Genomic DNA, 19,258 nt, shown 5'->3' on the forward strand with positions numbered 1-19,258 from the left:
ACTGATATTTAACAAAGCAAGAGCTATGTGTTTTAATAGTCGCCTACCTTGTACTGCTATAGTTTCGCGTCATGTGGCAACTCGAGCATTAGGTTGTGAATCTCGTAAAAGGTTCAGTTACCTCGTTACCCTATAGTAGTGGTAAATACCTCAGCTTCTAAAACTTAAAAAGCGACAGCTGTCTAAAAAACGGTTTCACGTGGACTCATTTTCGCACTGACTTTAAGGGAAGCACTAAAAAATGAATTAATACAGTTCAGGAGAAAATAACTAAAACAACATGTAAGAAGGATGCTAATTTTTGAATTTGTAGAACTACATATGAACAACCCGGATTCTAGAGCTGGTGTCAGTTTAAAGCCTTGGTGCGTTGTGGTGCGCATTAAGTTTCCGTATAACACAATTATGAAAATTAATGATTTGCCCGATGGGCTACCATTTGATTTGCTTCGCCGTGTCCTCGCAGAAGAGTGCTCTGATAATGTTAAAAATATAAAGTTGTTTTACAACAATGATTTAATAAGAAGTGGAGTTACACCGAAAAGACTTTTCAAAGACCTGAGTGTTGTTCCGGAAATAGAGTGCCGTTTCAAACATCCTTCTCAAACAACTAAAATTCACTTAGGAAGGAGAATATGCAAGCTTTCTCGTACAGATGATATTACGGTTTATGTTTACAAGGGAGATGAAAAATTAAAGGATAGACAACCAGATAATCTGGAGGTGAATCTAGTAGGCAATGATATCGATCCTGGGCCGCATATTGTTCAGATACATTGGATCAATGATAGGTTAAAAAAACCTTTTTGGGTGGTTATCGGAGAAAATCAGATCAGGTTCTTTTTCACCATGCCACGTCTCAAACGGCCCCAAAGCCTCCCGAAGATTCACCTATCCCACTTTTCTCAAGAGAAACACAAACGTATGCAGTAAAGCACGAGGAACAGGAAACACTCCATCAAGCCACAACGGCGATGACGAAACCCGGTTTTTTTGTAACCAATATTAATGATAAAGAGATAACACCCGGACCATACGAAACTGCAGACGAGTATAGAACGCGGCTTAACCGATGTGTGAGTTTACACTTTGAATTTGTCTTTATTCGGGACTTTCCTAAAAAATTTTCGTTTTTAGCGATAATCATTTATTTTTTATTGTTTAAACACACATTTCCCTTCTTGTTCGATAATATATTTGTATACTTGACTGTATTTCAGGCAATTGTCATACAAAGGCATGTACGTTGTTGGCTTGCCAAACGTAGAGTTGCTCGCCTTCGTACGCTTCGAGATGAATATTATAAGTTCGTCAAGGAAGAGGAACGGGTATACCTTCAAGAAAAAGCTAATGGGTTGGATCTTGATTACAAAAGACGTGCTACTCCGAAAACACGATATGACATTGATAGACTGTTTAATGCCCTTGAAGAATGGCACGTTAATAAGGTGAATAATGCTTATAGGAACTCAAGTACTCTAGTTATCAGGAAGGCAAATATGGGTTTAGTTCTCGACAAGGAAGTTGAATTTATCAAAAAAATTACCCAAAAGCAAATTGAACTATCTGATTATGGGAAAATGCGAGAGCAAGAACACTTCATCGAAAAAGCTGCTTCAACAGTTTGTTGGAGGGATATGAAGGGACGAGGCCCCGTGGAAAAGGATACCCCATATACTCTTTTTGGAAAAAGTCTCCTAACCTTATACGAAGATCTGAAGTCCAGTAGTCTTAGTAAGACTGAACGGATGGACTTACTTCTTACAGTTAAGAAGTTAGCTGGGAAGTACCCATCCTCACTAAGTTGTGACATCGTGATGCTTGCGGAGCGAGAGACGGAGTTGATGCTTCGAAACATTCCGGTTCCTATGCTAACTGGCTTGCGTCAGCGTATCCTCCAGCGCTTCATACAATTTTGCAAGGTTCCTGAATATAACCCCGCAGTGGCACCGTTCCTCCCGATTCCTGATAAAAATGATCCGAATGCTCGCACAAAAATGTGGAAAGACACTCATCGATGTATTTCCTGCGGAGGATACCTTCAGATCGCAAAGTTTGGTGTTAGTGCACGAGCTAAGCATTTAGACGTTTGCTTATTTTGCTGGAGACAGGGAAACCGTGGAAGGGATCGGGTAGACCTGGAACCCTATCGACTAATCCTTGAAGATCTTCAAAAATCGGAAGCTGAGCTGATCCGCAAGGCCCATCGCAACAAAAAAGCTGAACTGCGGGAAATGGAGCTTGTTGCTCTCGATGAGGCCGTAAAAGAACAGATACGAAGGAGAGAAGCTAGGGACTACACACCAATCGACGCAGGAGCTTTATTCAAAACAGGAAGTCAGAATTCATTAATTAGGACGGAGAACATATCAAATCATCTTGAATTGCTTGTCAATATCCAGGATATTTATTTTCTTGTAAACAAAATTTGGAATGGCCGATCTGCTCTTTCCGGATGTTCGGAACTTGGTGATTTGACGCTTTGCCGATGGAAGGTCACGGAACCGTGGTCACCATGGAATACGCTATTATTAACGAAAAAGGAAGCCGATCTGCACATGAAACTCAATAATATCCCATCATCTTTACTCTATGCTGATACCATGTTGACTCGAGTACGTCAGCGACTTGTAATTGGCAAGAATGTATTTGTGCGACTCTGTTTGATAGGGCGCAATATGACCAGAGAACAACTGGAGTCTACCGAGAAGTTCCGACATCCTGGAGATAAAAATGAACGTCCTCAGATGGAGAGGCGACTGTGCAAATCTAGTGGCAGGCCAGTGTATCTGCTTTCAGCTGAACAACGACACAAATCGACGTTTGAGCTGCCTCAGGTTTTGCTTCCTGTGATCAAAGGGGAAAGGAGAATGACAGATTTAGGAATCACTAGCCTCCAGGAATTGTGGCCTATATAAGAAAGTATCAAAAGAGGATAAGAGTCCAGAAAGCATTTTTATTATGAGTACGTGTATAAATGGGAAAATATAGCCTTTAAAAATAGTGATCCTACCACTCTAAATACTTCGCACTCCTTATATGTAATGTATATGAAATGAACAAACAATTCCCAATTTATTAGAATGCATAACCCTTAATTTTAAGTAAAAAAGTTTGCCTTTGCTGTAGTAAGATGGTAAAGTTGCAACAGAATAATTAAGGACGAATATATCTGATCTCTCCGCTGCATGCTTATAGACCCCCAGTCTATGGGGAGCCCGCTGTTTTACAGTCTTGAACTGGAGGAGTGGAGGTGACATTGGCCGCTGCCTAAATTGTTTTATTAATACTATGCAACGAGATTTGAGGGTTTCGCTCCCCCCCCCCCCCCCTCCCTTAGAGGGATTTCATTGTGTAGAAGTAGGACAAGCGCCAAATCACAATAAACAGACAAGAGGTAAAATGCAAGAGTTACCATCCACAACATTGCATAGAAACACTCGTGTGCTTGTCGTTAAAGTAAGAATGGAAATGTTATCACGAAGACTAGAAAACCAAAATTCAGCGTTTCCCTTGGGTTTTCATTCCTTTAGCATTTGGCTTCATTTTTAAAAGTGAGTGTTACATGTTCCAGACATCGTTTTCCTCGAAGAAGGTACGGAGTGATGTACCATCCGACCGCTCCGACGGTGTGGTTCGACAATTGACCTATCGTTGAAAACACTAGTCTAAAGCTAAAGGATACAACTATAGTTATTTTTTTATACAATAGCACCTTCAGAACACTTATCAGTATTTATGCGCTTGTCAAATCGGTAAGACCTGATTTGGCCACAGACATTAAAAAATGACTAACGCTCGAATAAATGTATCGGTGTCCTAATATCCTCTATTAGCCTAAGTGGACTGCCGAACAGGTTTGAAAAACAAATAATAATCTATCGAGTAAATTATTTTTACCAGTGGCAACAGACCTTAAACACAGACGCCAATCTGTACGACAAGGCGACTGATGATGAGTACCAACCAACATCTTTTCTGTGTGAGGTGTCGTTCGACAGTTTCCCGGAAGAGGTAAACTGTTGAACAAACTCGGATAGCGAGATCGGTTTGCCTCCACGCATAGTCTCCTCGTGTTTTCTGATCTCATTAAGCTTGCAGATTTTGTTGCGCAGTGTGGATCGCGGGATGCCGTACATGCTGGCCGCCCGCCGAGTGCCCAGCCGGCCGGAGCAGATAGCATTCACGGCGGAGGCCAACTCAGAGGCTGTGTAAGGCCTCCGTTGCGGCAACGATGACTTCTTGCTGCTATGCGAACTCATATCCGCCGCTGTCAATGGGAATGGTAGTACTTAAACTTTGCTCTCTTATAGGCCTATGCGTATTTCCAAACTAACTTTTCAAGGGGTTGTTTTTTTGCTGACTAGAGAGATGAGAACATTTTGAGCTTTCTACAAATAAGGAACAGAAATTTCTCACTTCTTATTTTTTAGTACTTTTCTTTTGCGGTTAATTTTTGATGAGGTGAGTTTATCAAAGTGGAGGAACGGCGTGTATTTGTGGTGAAGTGCAAGCATAACATGATTCGAACTGGGATACGCAATCTAATTCAATCGTGGATCGGTTATTGCCTAGGTATATGTTTGCTGTGTCAAACGAAATACACTTGTTTTTTTTTTAGAATTAATAATATGTTTCATAAAGGTAATGAGCTGCGTGAATGTAATTATTTTTGAGAGCAATTTCATTATTTTGATTGGGCGATTGTTCAGAAATTGCGAATTGTGCGCAAAAAAACACGTTTGATTTGAGTTCAAAATCATTATTCGATGCCCTTAGTGGAGTTTAAATTCGCATTTCATCTTTACAAGTTGCTTGAAAATCCGCATCTAACTCTGCACCGGGTGGCATTGTAATTGTGATTCGGCTAATATTTCCTACCTGTCTCCACTAAAATTGGCGCGAACATCCTTACCCCTTAACCAAATATATGGACATGTTTTTACCGGCACGTAGCTAAGGAGAATTTTAATGCTAACGCATACCGGGCACATATCAGGCTTTCAGATTACAGGAAATTTGAACTTCTGAAGATAGCACACGGCAACATGATGAATAAAAATTGCTGGTTCTATCGTTTGATTGTAGGTAAAAAGGGAAGTTAAAAACATGGATTAGATACTCAGCTTACTTGTTTTGTCAACTCTGAGTCCATGTGGTGAACGGTGATATGTACGCATATCTCGGAGACAAGTTGTTCGTGGTGCTCTTGAAGGTGGGCAGCTCTGAAGTCTAGAGTTCCTAAGGCAAATGGTATTTTTGCATTCCCAAACTTACCCATTTGCCTCCACCGCACATTGAATGACCGCTGAATCCAAACCCCTAGCTTCTAACTGAAAAACTCCCGCTAGGTTTGACAAGTCATTCTGATTAAACTCCATCGAAGCAGCAGCGTTTCGCAGCATTTGATCACGCGTTGCTTGGGATTGACACCCTGTAATGAAATGAACATGTCACAACACAAAAATGTCAGCCAACTTGGGTTTGGGCAAAAACTGCCCTTCTACACATGAGTGAACGACGCACCACTTATTCGGAGGTAGCAGGAGAGCAGCGCTGGCGGTGGCACGGGAACGTATTTTGTTGAGTTGAAGTAGGGAAATATGCAGCCGTCACCTGTTCCTGGCTGATTCGCGCCAAGCAGGCGAGTCCTATTTGTGAGGTCTGAAAATTAGAGACAATTTTAAGTGATTTCTTTTTTATGCTTATTATTACTGATGAACGATGACGAAATCGTAAATTTGGGAAGCCTCTTGAGCGATGTGTAAGTGTCAAACCACTGACAGCTCAATATTCTCTTATTTGAATTACTATAACTCATACAAATCCCTAATTTCGGACAAATGACCCTATAGAACTGAAGAACTTGCAAAATAAAAATATTTTTTGCTTCAACTATGCATATCCACCTTGGTAAATTTGGCTAATGACGTTCTCATGAGGTCACTCACTGAGCAGTTCTGCCCTACTCTCTGCGGTCTAGGAGGCGACGAACCCCTAATGGGTATGCTAACCTGACGAACTTTTATTACTTGGAAGGAGTGTACTTAAAGGTGCCTGCAGACCAACCATCCATTTCCACCTAATGCCATGTTCCCAGTCTCCACAAATAGGTATGCCTAGATGAGTTTACTAAACATTTCCTCTAGGGTGAACAGCTTCCCTTAAAGGAAAAGGGATCGTTTAATATGTTGCCCCCGCGTCTGTGTTGCTGACTGCCCAGATTACGCAAAGAGGTTAAGCTGCTTAAAGTTCCAGCATGTCGGTTTCTTGATTTCACCATCCATAACGCCTGTTCTTTGTTCATTGCTTTGATTAAGTGGGGTTTGATGCGAATTGAATCTGAATGAGATCATGCACTTATGGTAATGCATACCACATTTCTAAAAATCCTAAGCAATTTTGTGTTCTAGTTCGTTGATGAATGCAGAATAGTGACTACAGTCACTGTGATTGCCATGGCAACCGCTCAAGAACAGCTGTGACCTTAGATGCCTTGGGAGGAACAGGTGTTGGTGTGATATAACAAACTGCCTCCTTCGGCGGCCCGGTCCCTACCGCGGGCGTGACCCAGCAATTGCGTGTTCGATGTTGTTACAGCATGGGTCGCATGCCGAGTCAACATGCGCACGAAACCAAATGCAGTTGCGGACTTGGGGAGGGCTGACAAAGGAGGGAAAGCATGCGCGCTAATTAACCGCACCAAAGCGGATGGTACAATGCTGCAATATGCTTGGCTGTGTGTGGTCGTATTTTGCAATCCATGGCGAACCATCCTGGGTACCAATTTCAGCTATGGTTAATTTCACATGAGCGAAGCGAAGGCTCAACATGTAATTTTATAAATACGTATAATATGGGCACCTTCTTTCAGAAGATGATTTCTTCCCACCTTTTCTTCCCACTAAGCACCACGAATATTGTACTATCTTGGGTTTTTGAGTTGGAACCAATATTACCTTGTAAAGAAGTATAAGTAATGTCTTGTGGATGTTTAAAATAGTTTTTTAGCATGAATGTTTAAACGCTTTCTCGCAAAAGTTAAGTTTAAATGAAACATGAGTTTACCTTGAACTCGAATAACGGAGAGACCTTGCGAATTTCATCACTGCCACTATTTAAAACCACATGCAGCAAAGGCAATTGAACATTTTACAAACCTTTAATCGCAACTGCTTAAGCCCTACGTCCTTTTATTTTTGTAACAAACGTAGTAAGCAAGGGGAGGCTTGATATCTAGACACTTCTGTAGGGACTACCCCTACATCACGGTTCAGCAACCACTATTTGTGCACCGATAAAAGAAATATGTGGAAAAAATTCCAGGCCGAGGCTGAACATGACCCATCGTAACTTTTTTTTGTCACAGCACTTTGCATCTGACATAATGGTTATGTATTACAATTGCCTTCTGGATACAAAAGTATTCATTCCTGGTATTTGCGAGTCATCACTTGTTGCTATCGTTAGTTGTTTGAAAAATGATTGAATGGTAGATATAGGTTCAAAAGCAACACAACTATGAAGTTATCTAAGACAAAGGAGTCCTTATCAATTCTGACAATAGGTCTATATCTAAACTAGATTATCAATATCTTTTAACACATGTTTTGATAGTAGAGAATGGTAAAAGCTAGCAAAAATATTGTTAACTCCTTTTGGATCATATTGAAAGTCATAGATCGTACCTGGGTTACGGTTCACATTAGTTAGATTCAACTTACGATGGGTTTCAAAGATCAAGCGGAAAAGTGCCATGTAATCAGACAAAATTCTTTTGAAATGGTTGGAGAACATCTCGGAGTTGTTACTACCATAATCTACCCCTTCCGATCCTGACGTCTGTCTGCTCATTTCTGCGGTTGGATCCCCCTCAAGCGTGTCCTGAGGTGCCCCCGTCCACGATGCGATGGCACTTCTTTGGGAAAAAGGGGGGATGAGAAAGAGGGAGAAGAGAGGCGCTTGTCTCGCTTCCCACCTTCACCCCGCTCCCCTCTGATTGGCCCGTGGGAGAGGGCGCAAACGCGCATGATCGTGCATCTGACCAATACGCTTTGGGATTCTCAAGCATACGTGGCCATTAACATTTTTAAAAAGTGGGAGAATTTCTTTTCACCACCACTATCAGCATGAAGGAAATTAGTTGATTGAGTCATTTTTTTTGAAAACCATTAATCAATTAATCGTTTGGGTTCAAAATATTGAGCGTTAAGTAAATAGTTGAACTAACCCTGCAAAATAGGTGCACAAGTGGCAATTATCTCACCAAATTACACAACTTCCTAAAGAAGTCATAATTTTATTCTTTAAAAAGTGATGAGGACACATTTAATATTTGAATAACACCCACAATTACTCATTAATATTTGCATGTGAGAAGCTGATGGTGTTTAGATAAGGCGTAACAAAAAGTTGCCGACCAAAGTCACCTAAGTAACATCCTAAGTCCAAAACAATATTTAATTAACGAGTACGGATAATATCAAATCAGATAAAGCCGCATTTGTGAAATATTAGAAGAATAAAAATGAATTTATACGTTAGTACACTTTCCCCTCCTAGATAGCACACAGAATTCCGGAATTAGAAAAATAATGCATACTTTTAATCAAATGAATGGCTTCAATGCAATTCACCTCCAATTATCCAGTAACTTTGACCCTATCAGCATAGCTTGTGACGGATACCCGTTTTTGAGACCTATTAAAACATGACCTGAAAACTTGAGGCTTTTAAGCATAGGAATTTGCTCTGGCCTGGATGCATGTTATGGCTGTGCAAAAACTCCACATTCCTATACAAGCATGATTACAGAGTAGTTATAAAATACATTTCGGGTACTTAAGTGTAGGAATATTTGCCACGTTTTAAAAGTAAATCATTTGATGTTCATAAATAAAATCTACATTGGAAAGGCCAATATTTTCTGTTAAATCTGCAGTAAAGTATTTGAAAATAAGTAAAAGCACAAAAACAACTAGTGAATTTTAAAGTCGTCACGGAGATTAAATTTTACAGACCATTTAACTGTAAAATATTATGTGTGGCATCCCAAGTCTTCCCCAAAGGTGTAAAAAGCCAAAGCACTTTGGAAGAATCCATACGCATAATGCACAGAGGAGATAAAAGGCCCGAGGACCACTCCATAGGGCGGGAGTGCGGCCTGCAGCCTCAAGTGTCCGCGCGGTTAAACAAAGTTACAATGCACTGCACATGATCTGACGTCAATTTATTGATGCGACATTAACAAAGCTCGACACTGTTTTATTCATGGGTGATTCAATGTAATTTCGAAAATGCCCGTCTTCATTCGAAGGGATTGCCGAACATTGATTTACTACCGAAGAACACCTGGATGAGTTTATTAAATTGTTAAGATCAGGTTTTTGGTCACCAATGCGCCCAAGCAATAAGTAATATAAGGGATGAAATAATAAAATGCCGTAGAAACAGCTGTGAAGTTCATGCCACAGACCACGGTGCCGTCACCTTTTGTGCAAAGCTTCCAGCTTGCTAACCTTGATCCAGTGACTGTGCAATGCGATGGTTGTTTATCTCTCGGTATTGGCGAGGAGCCACTTTTAGGTTTGGCCTTTGTACCACGCCCGATGGGCTGGCCTTCGGGCCATGCCAGTGGCCCAAATACCTTCTCTATGCTGAATATATGTATTCTGCCAGAGCATTATGGCTTCTTTCGGCTTCAGGGAAGTCTCGGGACGCTACAGCTGTTGTCATTTCGATGGTGTGAAAAAAAGCAAACTACTGAGTCCCAGGATTTCTTTAAAATAGCACAAGGTGGAGGAAAAATAATACAAAGCAAACGTTAAACACACTATGGTTTTTTATTACTAAGCAATGCAAAATGTAGTTAATGAAATTTGCATTACCGTATATTCTAAAAATTATTGAGTAATTTTATGTGCAAGACCTATTAGTTGCATCAGACAACTAAGATTGCTTATTGTTAAATGAATATCGCTAAAGATGCGAAAGAATTTACCAACCTAGGCAAACCCAAAATCTCCAGTAATGCAAGCCAAATGAAACACGATAGTGGTTTATCCCTCAATTCTGGTGAGGCGACACTTATGTACTTGGAATTAATCCCCTTGTACCTCGCTGGGTGGGCTAGCCTTTTGGGCCATGCCAATAGCCCAGACACCTTCTCTGCGCTGAATATATATATATTCTGCCCGAGTATTTTGTCTTCTTTCGTCTTCAGGGAGTCTCAGGACGCTACACAAATGCGAAGGACTAATGCGTCGGTAACTCTTCTTCTCTTTCAAATGTAACAGAATGGATTTGTTTGAATATGAATTAATTTTAAAAAAATGTCTGCTTGAAAACATTTCTGCGTTATGGAAAGTCTTCCATCAGGAAAAATATAAATGACGCTATTTATGGTCCATGGAAGTAATATATGGCTAGTACAAAGCGTAAAAGAGTTAGAAAAGTGCCTGAGTGATCGATAAAATACCTTCTTTTGGATCTGCATTCTATCCGTTCCCTCAAAATATGACTGTAAATGCCTTACTACACCCAAGATAGATTCAAATTACGGAATTTGGGTTAAATCAGACAACCTGTCACAATTATCCAATAATTATTTGCTTTCCCATGAAACGCAATAAATAAGTTAGGTGCATATTTTTCTCAGTGGTAAAACATCTTTGAACGTACTGTTATGCATTCGTTTGGTTTAATTATAGAGTACATAACTTCAAATAACCAATGAGAAATGTTGGTGTTTGGCTGCGGCCCCGTGACCGCGTATTTAAGTGTAAAATTCTCTTTTGTTATTCGCTACTCAATAACGCGGATGTGGAACTGGGTGGCATTTCGGACTCTTTTGAAATGAACACCTACATAGGCTGGTTGTAGTGTTTTATGGTGTCTTGTTCCGTCTTCCGGTGTTGCGGACTTAACATCAGTTGCATTCACTTCCTAACTTCGGTGTAAACGCATACGCTTCATAGGGTTTTCCATTGTTGTAAATATCAGCAAGCACTTACACAAAGCATTCATCGTTCCCTTCTCCTCCCTTTGTTCGTGTTAGTAGGTGGTTGCCTTGTCTAGTGACTGTTTGTTCGTGTTTTTCAACATTGTCTGCATTCGAAATACTAATAGGATTGTGCCGATTTCTGGTTATATGTAACGCGTAACCCTGATTATAATCAGTCATCCACCTGTCTCAAAAATACAAAACTAGTTGTGTGGCACCATCGCCTGGGATTTGTGATCTAATGTAATTGAGAATGCTGTAGTTATATCTGTTCTTTTTATCCATCAAAGCATATCCACTTTCCGGCGTTCCGTGTCTCGTCCCATGGCTCATTTGTTTTTCGTTCCCCTTGGTTCATATCCCTAAGCTCCCATTTAGCCAACTTTGTTCTTTATATGAATATCATATTAGGACGCGAGACTTGTTTTTTTTTAGTTCTGGGTTGCATTCCCTTCCAATTTTTTTAGAATCAACGGATGAAAGGCGCTACATCAAAATTGGCTCCAAGCAAAAGCACTGTATACATATCCAATGTGCCATTTTCGCTCACTAATAGCGATTTACATAAACTGCTGGAGCGTTACGGACAAATAACAAGGTATGTTATCATGTCATTGCTTTCGAATTTAGCGTGCATTTGTTATTCCCTATTGTAAAGAGTGTGGTTGTCATAGGGTTGGAAATGTACGATCCTGTCTTCGATTTACCTAGTTTTACACTAGGATTCATGAATTTTTGCACTTCTACCTTTCAACACGCTTATTGAGTGTGATTTCTGCACTTAGACACACTCTTAGTGTCTTCCTATCCATTCCTTTAGTGTCATTTATTTCACAACCAATGTTTGCTAACGCTTGTCTCTGAAACTTTTTATCTATTTTAATCGCTGTTGATACCTTGATATACTTTTAGAGTCACGATATTGAAGGATAAGCTAACCCGAAGGAGCAAAGGTGTCGCTTTCGTTCTGTTTCTATGTGTAGAGGATGCCCAACAATGTGTCCGTTGTCTCAATGGCTCTGAGGTGAGGCTCTTTGCGATGAATGTTATTTTTTTATCCTTTTTTCCGTAGCCATGAGTTCATTGTAGATGTTTGGTCGACATATAAAGGCGTCAATAGCCGTGGATAATGGTAGGGCGGCGGAATTTATTCGGCATCGAGAGTATCCTGACAAATCTCGTTGCTATGAGTGTGGTGTAAGCTTGATCTGCACTTATTTCATCCTCTTCTCACTTACTGTTTGCTCTCTATCTCAGTTGTTCAAGGCTATATTTACCAGTTTATCAAAGGCATACTTAAGCATTCCTCGTTGACAAATCATTCGTGTGTATGATGGCTGATCTATTCAAGGCATTTACATATCATTTGCATTTGCACATCATCTCTAATGAATTTCTTCTTAGAGTATGCCTTAAGGTGAATTCTCTTCCCCATAGGAAAATGGTCACCTGAGCTACACTTGTCCAAACAACGTCTTGGGTGCACGTGTACGTCCCAGAAATAAAAGGACTGAGCGGAAAACTCAGCAAGCATCGTCTAGGCCTGTAGCTAGGTGTGTCATTTATGTGCTCACTTTTTTCCTTTATCATCAATGTGTATACTTGTAACTGTAAGGAGCCATTTCTTCATCGCCTTGGTAATGTCGATAAGATGTGTAGTCTTGAAGTTTGACCAATGGACATAAGCTAGCCTTGGTGTTCGCAGTCTTACTATTGACTTACGAACCTATTTGTGTGCGATGCACCTAATAGTACAAAATATGTAGTACACCCAAACTTATGCACTCGCATCTGTCGTTTATTTCAATGATGGATCTTTGCTTTGTGCATGCAGTGACGAACAGGAGCTCCTCGAGCATGAGGATGATGCATTAGACGGACAGGACGATGTGGACACCTGGAGCGCTGCCGTTAACTTCAGCCGGTCCTTAACCAACTCTACCGCCAGTGGCTCTCCCCCTCGTAAAAGCCGAAGGATACGCCGAGATTCCTACTTCTCAGATGAGGAGAGTTTCGAAAATGCCTAAATCCCTTATCAGACTAGTTTTCCTCTGTACATATATCTCTGTCGATCACTAATGCATTTCAAGTAAATTCATTTTCTGAATAATGTTATCTGAGTTTATGTGGTCCTCGGTGCTATGCGCTTTAAGATTTATTAGTGATTTTTTCTTTGAGCTTTGATCTATTTACTAAATTAGTGTGAACGGTTGTCAGGGGGCTCCTTCCGTGCTTTAAATTCGTAGTTAGAAGGGCAGCTAGACCTTGCTCAAGCATTGCTGTTGCTTTAAGCACTGACTAAGAAGAACCAATAATTGTTTGCCGCATCAGTGACTTTGTTAATGTTTTATCAACTAGTTAAACAATTCCATGCGCATTGGAATTCGGACCTCTGGGTGAGTCATGAGTCCATAACCAAATCGGAATTATGATTTCCCAAGGTTTGGCCTTGTTTAATGGTTTCAAGTAGTTAGCATTATTAGAGGGGTTGCAAGCAAAGCACTCAGCTCCAAGCAAACCTTGTTTTCAATAACTTCATGAATGCACTATGTCCAGCGACCCCATAAGTCATGAGGTGACAAAAGCCAAACTAGAGTTTGTGTTCTAATTTGCTCCAAATTTCGGGTGCTTCGTCGTCACCTGATCCTGCATCTATGCTTCGTCACATTTGGGTGCACTACTCGAGTGGAAAAGTAGTTAGTTGTGTTTGCCATACGGAATAGGCCGGTGCGACCCCCTGTCCTAGCGCTTAGAGCACCCAGAAATGGCCGATACACGTTTGACAAAGGTCTTTCAGCAGCTTTTCAGAATGGTCAAAGTGGTGTGTCCTGTGAAGTATTTCCTAGTGAATCAGCATGCGGTGTACAAGGCTCACAAGGTGTCAGTTTGTTTTTTTTTATGGAAGTAGTTCAGATTTGGATGGCGGTGCGTGTTTGCACGTGTGTGGCTTTTCACACATGGTGATGACTCATCGTCTCTGTGTACACCCTCATTGAAGATTTTCAATGCCATGCGAAGGCCTTGAGTTAGAGTGCTGACTCTGCGACCTGCAGCTCCGAGGTCTTCTCGCCTTTACTTTCATCCGTTTGTTCGCTTTCATCACGCCTTCTGCCTACCTATCACTCGACTAGTCGTAGGCATAGTTTGTTTCAGCACACATTATGAACAGGTTGAAAAGTTGCGCACTATGCGATCCTTTGAGGAGACTTAGCTACATCCCTTAGCAAAGTGAAAAAGCATCCAAATAATTAGAGGCTGCGCCATTTAATCCGATCTTATGTTCCCTCACATTTGCCTTTAAGCTGCAAGCAATAAGTCTAGTAAGGTATTAGGATGAGTAAAGCCTACACAATTTCACACAAAATTCTAGCTTATTATGAGATCTCAACCATTGGAAATAAGTAGGAATTTTGCGTACATGTAGGTGATCCCATCGTATGCTGAGTTCCCATACCGTATAATGAAGCCTACGGGATAATGGAAACTGGGGAAAAAAACCTTATAGGAAAATACATCGCTTTGAAAAAGGTTGTAATGATATCCTGTTCGATTTTGAATGTACATGAGAAACGGCTGTCATGAATTCTTCATTTCCCCACTTCTTACCATCATCCACGCTGTGAATACGGCGTTTAACTATAACCCCTTGACAGAACACAGCCGGGTCCGACAGATATGTTACAACTTGGAAATGTACATACACACACACACCTTTGCGCATAAAATCCTCTGTATCCAAACCCGCCAGGTACAAATCAAGGAACTCGTGTCCCGCCAAAATGGTAACTTTTACTGACTAAATGAGGCCTAATTCACATTCGTTTCACCGTAAACTTCTCGAGAAAAATGTAACAGTGCATCCTTGCGATTCCAATGGGCTTCCCTTAAGAAGCGCTTAATCTTATTCAAAATAATGACTAGGCCTAGTCGCGTGCTAGTATGGAAATCGTGAAAATGCATGTGAGGCGATTTTACTCTTCTAAGCCCTCATTAAAACAATGCGCAATACCAGCCGTGAATGACCCTTTGTGCATGCACATTTCAAACGGTGAATGCGGATACTATCCACACGAAAAACAGTCGTTTGTTCTAAAAGCCAAAATTCGATTACATTATAAAGATACATAATGCCTTAGTAGTTACACAACGTAATTTCTGGTCGAAAAACTGTCATAGCCCTTTAGTTGAGTAGATCAGATGATTCATTAGCAGGCTTATTTTGGAGTCTAATTCAATAAAATTACATAAATTTACTTGGAAAACACTACTAATTCATGGCCTATTCTGCGGGCGGCAACCTCATTCAAAATGGTCAGCACGTTAAAAAATGCGATGAAAGATTAGAACTTCAACGGGTTTTCCTCCAATCTCGATAATTCTGGTCTTTTTTCACACAATTTTTTAGAAATCGCCTGATAATCGTATTCCTGATTTCCGGATTTTGTACACTGGTTGCGGCACTGATGTCTGACAGGCGGAAAGGGTGTGCGGTCGGTTGCTCTGTTGAAAGCTAGGTGGAGTGTTTTCTATGAAATGCTGGGAATTTTAAGGATGAAATATGGGGCACCATCAAAGCTCATTGTTTCCGCTATGATATTCTTCAATACATGAACTCTGCGATGCCTCTCCAGATCCAGATGTCTGAATAATACGATATGTACTACTGCAAGTTGCTATGCCATCAGACATTGGGGCCATTGGTAAAGAAAGCGAAGCGATCTCCTTTTCGAGCAAAGCCATTTTAACCATTGCAACGGTGTCATCGAAGTAAAAAAAATATGGACAAATAGAAGCCAAATTAAAGAAAGATCAGTAAAGTTTGTTTGATGTAGAATATGTGCATCTTCAACTCACCTGCAAACCTTGTACTCCACTGTGAGTGTTCTATACCTCATATGAGCTTCGCTTCAGCCACAAAAAGCCATCAAAAATACTCAACAAAATTTGCTAGAGGGATCATAATACTTTATCTGTGTACTGTTCCATCGACTTTTAAGGTATTTTTTGGCTTAAGTAAACCAGCTGATTTGGTTAGAATCATAGAGAGCGGAAGGTTGGTAACTAGTTTTCAGTAATTCATCTTTATCAAATCTACCATCAACCCTACTGTGTTGAGTTTGACTCACCAAAACTATGTTAAGGTCGAATGCAAACAAAATTACTACTGACGAGAAGGGAAAAGCCGCGCTTATTGATGGTTAGCTAATTCACCAACTGGAACATTTTTATAAGAAAATAAAACATTCCGCATGTTGGTTTAGCCCTTCCTCTCATAAATGGCCGCGTTGAGCTTTGCTACTTAATGTTATGCCGAACTGCGTGGCCGACCTAATTAGTAAGACAGTTTCTTGTTACGAAAGTCTTCGAACTTCGTAAAAATGTCGAATTAAGAAGTGGAGGAGGGCACTTTAGTCCTTAGGAGGCATATTTGATTGCTCCAAATTATGAGGAAAAACGGAAAGTGGTCAAAGTGCTTAAAAAGTGTATTATAAACCACCAAAGACAATAGCTCGAAAAACGACTTTAAACATTGGCTATAAGTTCGCGGAAGGATAAGCGGGAGAACATGTTGGATATTACGTTCCACTTTTAATCAATTCGTGTAGAGGTGATGAAATGTCGAAGAGGGCTGTCCATCTTGTTTATTATTTGAATGGAAAGGTGGAATAAGTAAGTGTTATGAAATGGCAATGCTAACACCAACTCTACTTCATTCCCTTTGCAGATTATAACCCACAGGATCAATTGCCACAATGGATAGAAATATATATGCTTCAACGTCTAGTCTCGACTGAGGCCCTTTTCGACATCACGGCATTAAATGCTCCCGTTAAGTCGTAATGCTTTATGGAAGGATTTGAATTACCTTGTGCCTTAGTAGCAAAAAGAACTAGAGAGTAGACAAAATCCAGCAATTTATTTTACCTAGTAGCTCTGTTTGACATTTTTCAAAAGGGCTGGAAAAATTTCAATTTACCATTAGTAAGCTCCCAATAAATTAAAGAAGCATAATTAAGGAGTCTTTTGACACCGTATTCTTAAAACAATTTGGACATGCAGATGTAGTAGTAATCACACAGCTCAACCGATTATTTGGCAAATTATTATTGCACTATTAAAAATGTAAGCCATCCTTTAGTGTTCGGAGGGCCATTTGTGGAAAATAGATTCTGGCGGTCATTCGCCGTTTACAAACATTATATCCGGTTGAGAAGTCCCATTACATCAATGTGTCCAAAGCAATGAAAGACAGATTGAACGTATTCTCGACATCATTCTTCTTCGAAACAGGAAATGTAATAAGTAAATTAACAATAATGTCCTAATTTGAGTGGATGCAGCTAAAGCGCCCGTGCTCTTGGAATTAAAAACAGAACATTTTCTTCTTGAATTAGAAACAACTCTTATCTTTTTAATTGTCAAAACAAGAAAATGCTGCTTACTCAGAGTTATGAGCAGGAATCACAACAGTCTGCCCAACCGATACACATACATACACAGATATAGTTATAACGTATTAAACACTGGTTAGTATTTACAGAAGGAATGAGAAAGGTAGTGCAATTTGATTAGACTTGGCTGCAGAGTCTCTCATCAGTTTCCAGTCTGACCGAACTGTGCGCTGTACTTGCTGCAGCTTGACCCATAAAGCCATGTGGACTGCTGGCACGGTCATCGGTTGCACCAGCGTCTCCAACAAAGAGTGGGTGGCTGTTTAGATTTAGCTTTCCAACGATACGACTGCCACTTCCATTTGTGCAAACACCGCTGTCGCTGCTGGCGTTGTTGCCCTCTACCACACCTCCCTCATCGTCTGACTTGAAGGTCACTCGGGCGCCAAGGGCACCCCTGCGGGAGCCGCCTTGCGAAGAGCGCTGTGGACTTCCTGTTCGGCCCAGCGACGCGAGACTCACGTAGGCGGGGTCCGCTGTGTTCCTCCTATATGGCTGATATGACTCCTCAGAGGCTCCGTCGCCATCGCAAATGGTCACTAGTCCTGCTCCCTTTTGTAAGTAGGCATAGTTTGATGGTCTGTCGTACTCTATCTGTATCACGTTGTCCGACCCATCCGATAGTGTGGGTGGACCATCTCGAAGTAGCCCCCCCGGACTGGGTTGTTGGGCATCCGTGAAACATCCATACATGGGATTCACTTCAGGAGGTCCCCTATCCGCATAGTTTCCATCATAGGGAGTCGGTGAACTGCCAAATGCTAGACTTCCGTTTTGTGGGTGTGCAAACCCATTTTGATATTGCAGCCAAGGCCAGAAGTAGCTTGCGCCAAGCTGGGCTGCAGCCGGATTGTTCATGAGTGGCCAAGGTGCGAACTGTGAAACACCCAGTCCCAGTCGTTCAGCATGTGATAGATGTTTAGGCGATGTGAATCGGTACCGACTACTGGACGGAGCAGGCATATGCAGCAAGCGAAATCTCCAAGCCGTTTTAACCGTAACACCAAACCATAGTACAAGCCAAAGAATTAAATATAATATTGAAAAAATCACGTATATAAGTGGAAGTTTGACTTGCGCGTGCCAATAGCACTGCAACATTGGGCCGAATAAGCAGCTTCGGGTTATTGCCAAACATCCAAAGGCCAAGGCGGAAGTGAGTGAAGGCCAGAATGCAACAGAAGAAGAAGATTTCCCCGTAAGTTTGGGTTGGATACCTAGTGTACTGGCTGTTTTGGATCGAAGAGTATCGCTGCTGGCCGATAGAGCGGATGGGGTTGCAGCTCTGGATGATGTGTTCCCCGTAACCGATGGGCCTTTGCAGGTCGGACGCCATACTTTTGTGGTTACGGCTATAACACTGGGACCAAATAGGTCATTACCCTCTACAACACCATCTTCAATCAGTGTAGAACCTTTGCCTTCCCTTAAAATAATGTCTCGTGGTTTTGTAGAGTCAAGCTCTCCTGCCATTATCAAAGTTGCGTAGTTGGCCACAGAACGCTGAAACAACAGTTCTCCAAACGAATAAAATGCCATCAGTCCAGCAAGAAGTGACAGAAAGCCCACAGCACTTGTTATAATACAAATCCACGTTTCCATCAGCCGTAAATTGTTTGGAATAACGTCAACACGGTTTCCATAACTGTCCCGGGTTCCAGCTGTGCATATTTTCGACAACAGTTCTATTGCAGCAGCTTCCAGGAGAATATAGCACCCGGTCATTGCAGTGTATAAAGAGAGAAGAGTTGAAAATGATCGACTTGTAAACCAAAAGGGTGAAGCGAAGCGAACTGTGAGTAGC

At 41.2% G+C, this 19,258-nt stretch overlaps 4 protein-coding genes across 4 annotated transcripts; 2 read left to right on the top strand and 2 right to left on the bottom strand. All coding sequences in view use genetic code 11, as the record gives it.

Moving 5' to 3' along the window:
• Positions 1 to 321: 321 nt before the first annotated feature.
• EGR_00032 (IQ and ubiquitin-like domain-containing protein) lies at positions 322 to 2,918 on the top strand (the record flags this gene model as incomplete). The annotated part of the gene is made up of 4 exons (XM_024489281.1): positions 322 to 732; positions 792 to 1,076; positions 1,221 to 2,261; positions 2,403 to 2,918. 4 exons carry the CDS (start codon positions 322 to 324, stop codon positions 2,916 to 2,918), a joined length of 2,253 nt encoding a protein of 750 aa, XP_024355959.1.
• Positions 2,919 to 3,561: 643 nt separating this feature from the next.
• Positions 3,562 to 6,625, bottom strand: EGR_00033 (Mushroom body large-type Kenyon cell-specific protein; the record flags this gene model as incomplete). The annotated part of the gene is made up of 6 exons (XM_024489282.1): positions 3,562 to 3,648; positions 3,915 to 4,270; positions 5,132 to 5,241; positions 5,278 to 5,434; positions 5,527 to 5,664; positions 6,532 to 6,625. 6 exons carry the CDS (start codon positions 6,623 to 6,625, stop codon positions 3,562 to 3,564), a joined length of 942 nt encoding a protein of 313 aa, XP_024355960.1.
• Positions 6,626 to 10,738: 4,113 nt separating this feature from the next.
• Positions 10,739 to 13,029, top strand: EGR_00034 (Zinc finger CCHC-type and RNA-binding motif-containing protein; the record flags this gene model as incomplete). Its single annotated transcript, XM_024489283.1, has 6 exons — positions 10,739 to 10,780; positions 11,470 to 11,600; positions 11,915 to 12,026; positions 12,092 to 12,199; positions 12,440 to 12,555; positions 12,837 to 13,029. 6 exons carry the CDS (start codon positions 10,739 to 10,741, stop codon positions 13,027 to 13,029), a joined length of 702 nt encoding a protein of 233 aa, XP_024355961.1.
• A 4,542-nt stretch (positions 13,030 to 17,571) lies between these two features.
• EGR_00035 (hypothetical protein) lies at positions 17,572 to 19,179 on the bottom strand (the record flags this gene model as incomplete). The annotated part of the gene is made up of 1 exon (XM_024489284.1): positions 17,572 to 19,179. One exon carries the CDS (start codon positions 19,177 to 19,179, stop codon positions 17,572 to 17,574), a length of 1,608 nt encoding a protein of 535 aa, XP_024355962.1.
• Positions 19,180 to 19,258: the final 79 nt, after the last annotated feature.

Source organism: Echinococcus granulosus (genome assembly GCF_000524195.1).
Source record: "Echinococcus granulosus chromosome Unknown EG_S00001, whole genome shotgun sequence".
In the NCBI taxonomy this organism is placed as follows: Eukaryota; Metazoa; Platyhelminthes; class Cestoda; order Cyclophyllidea; family Taeniidae; genus Echinococcus; species Echinococcus granulosus.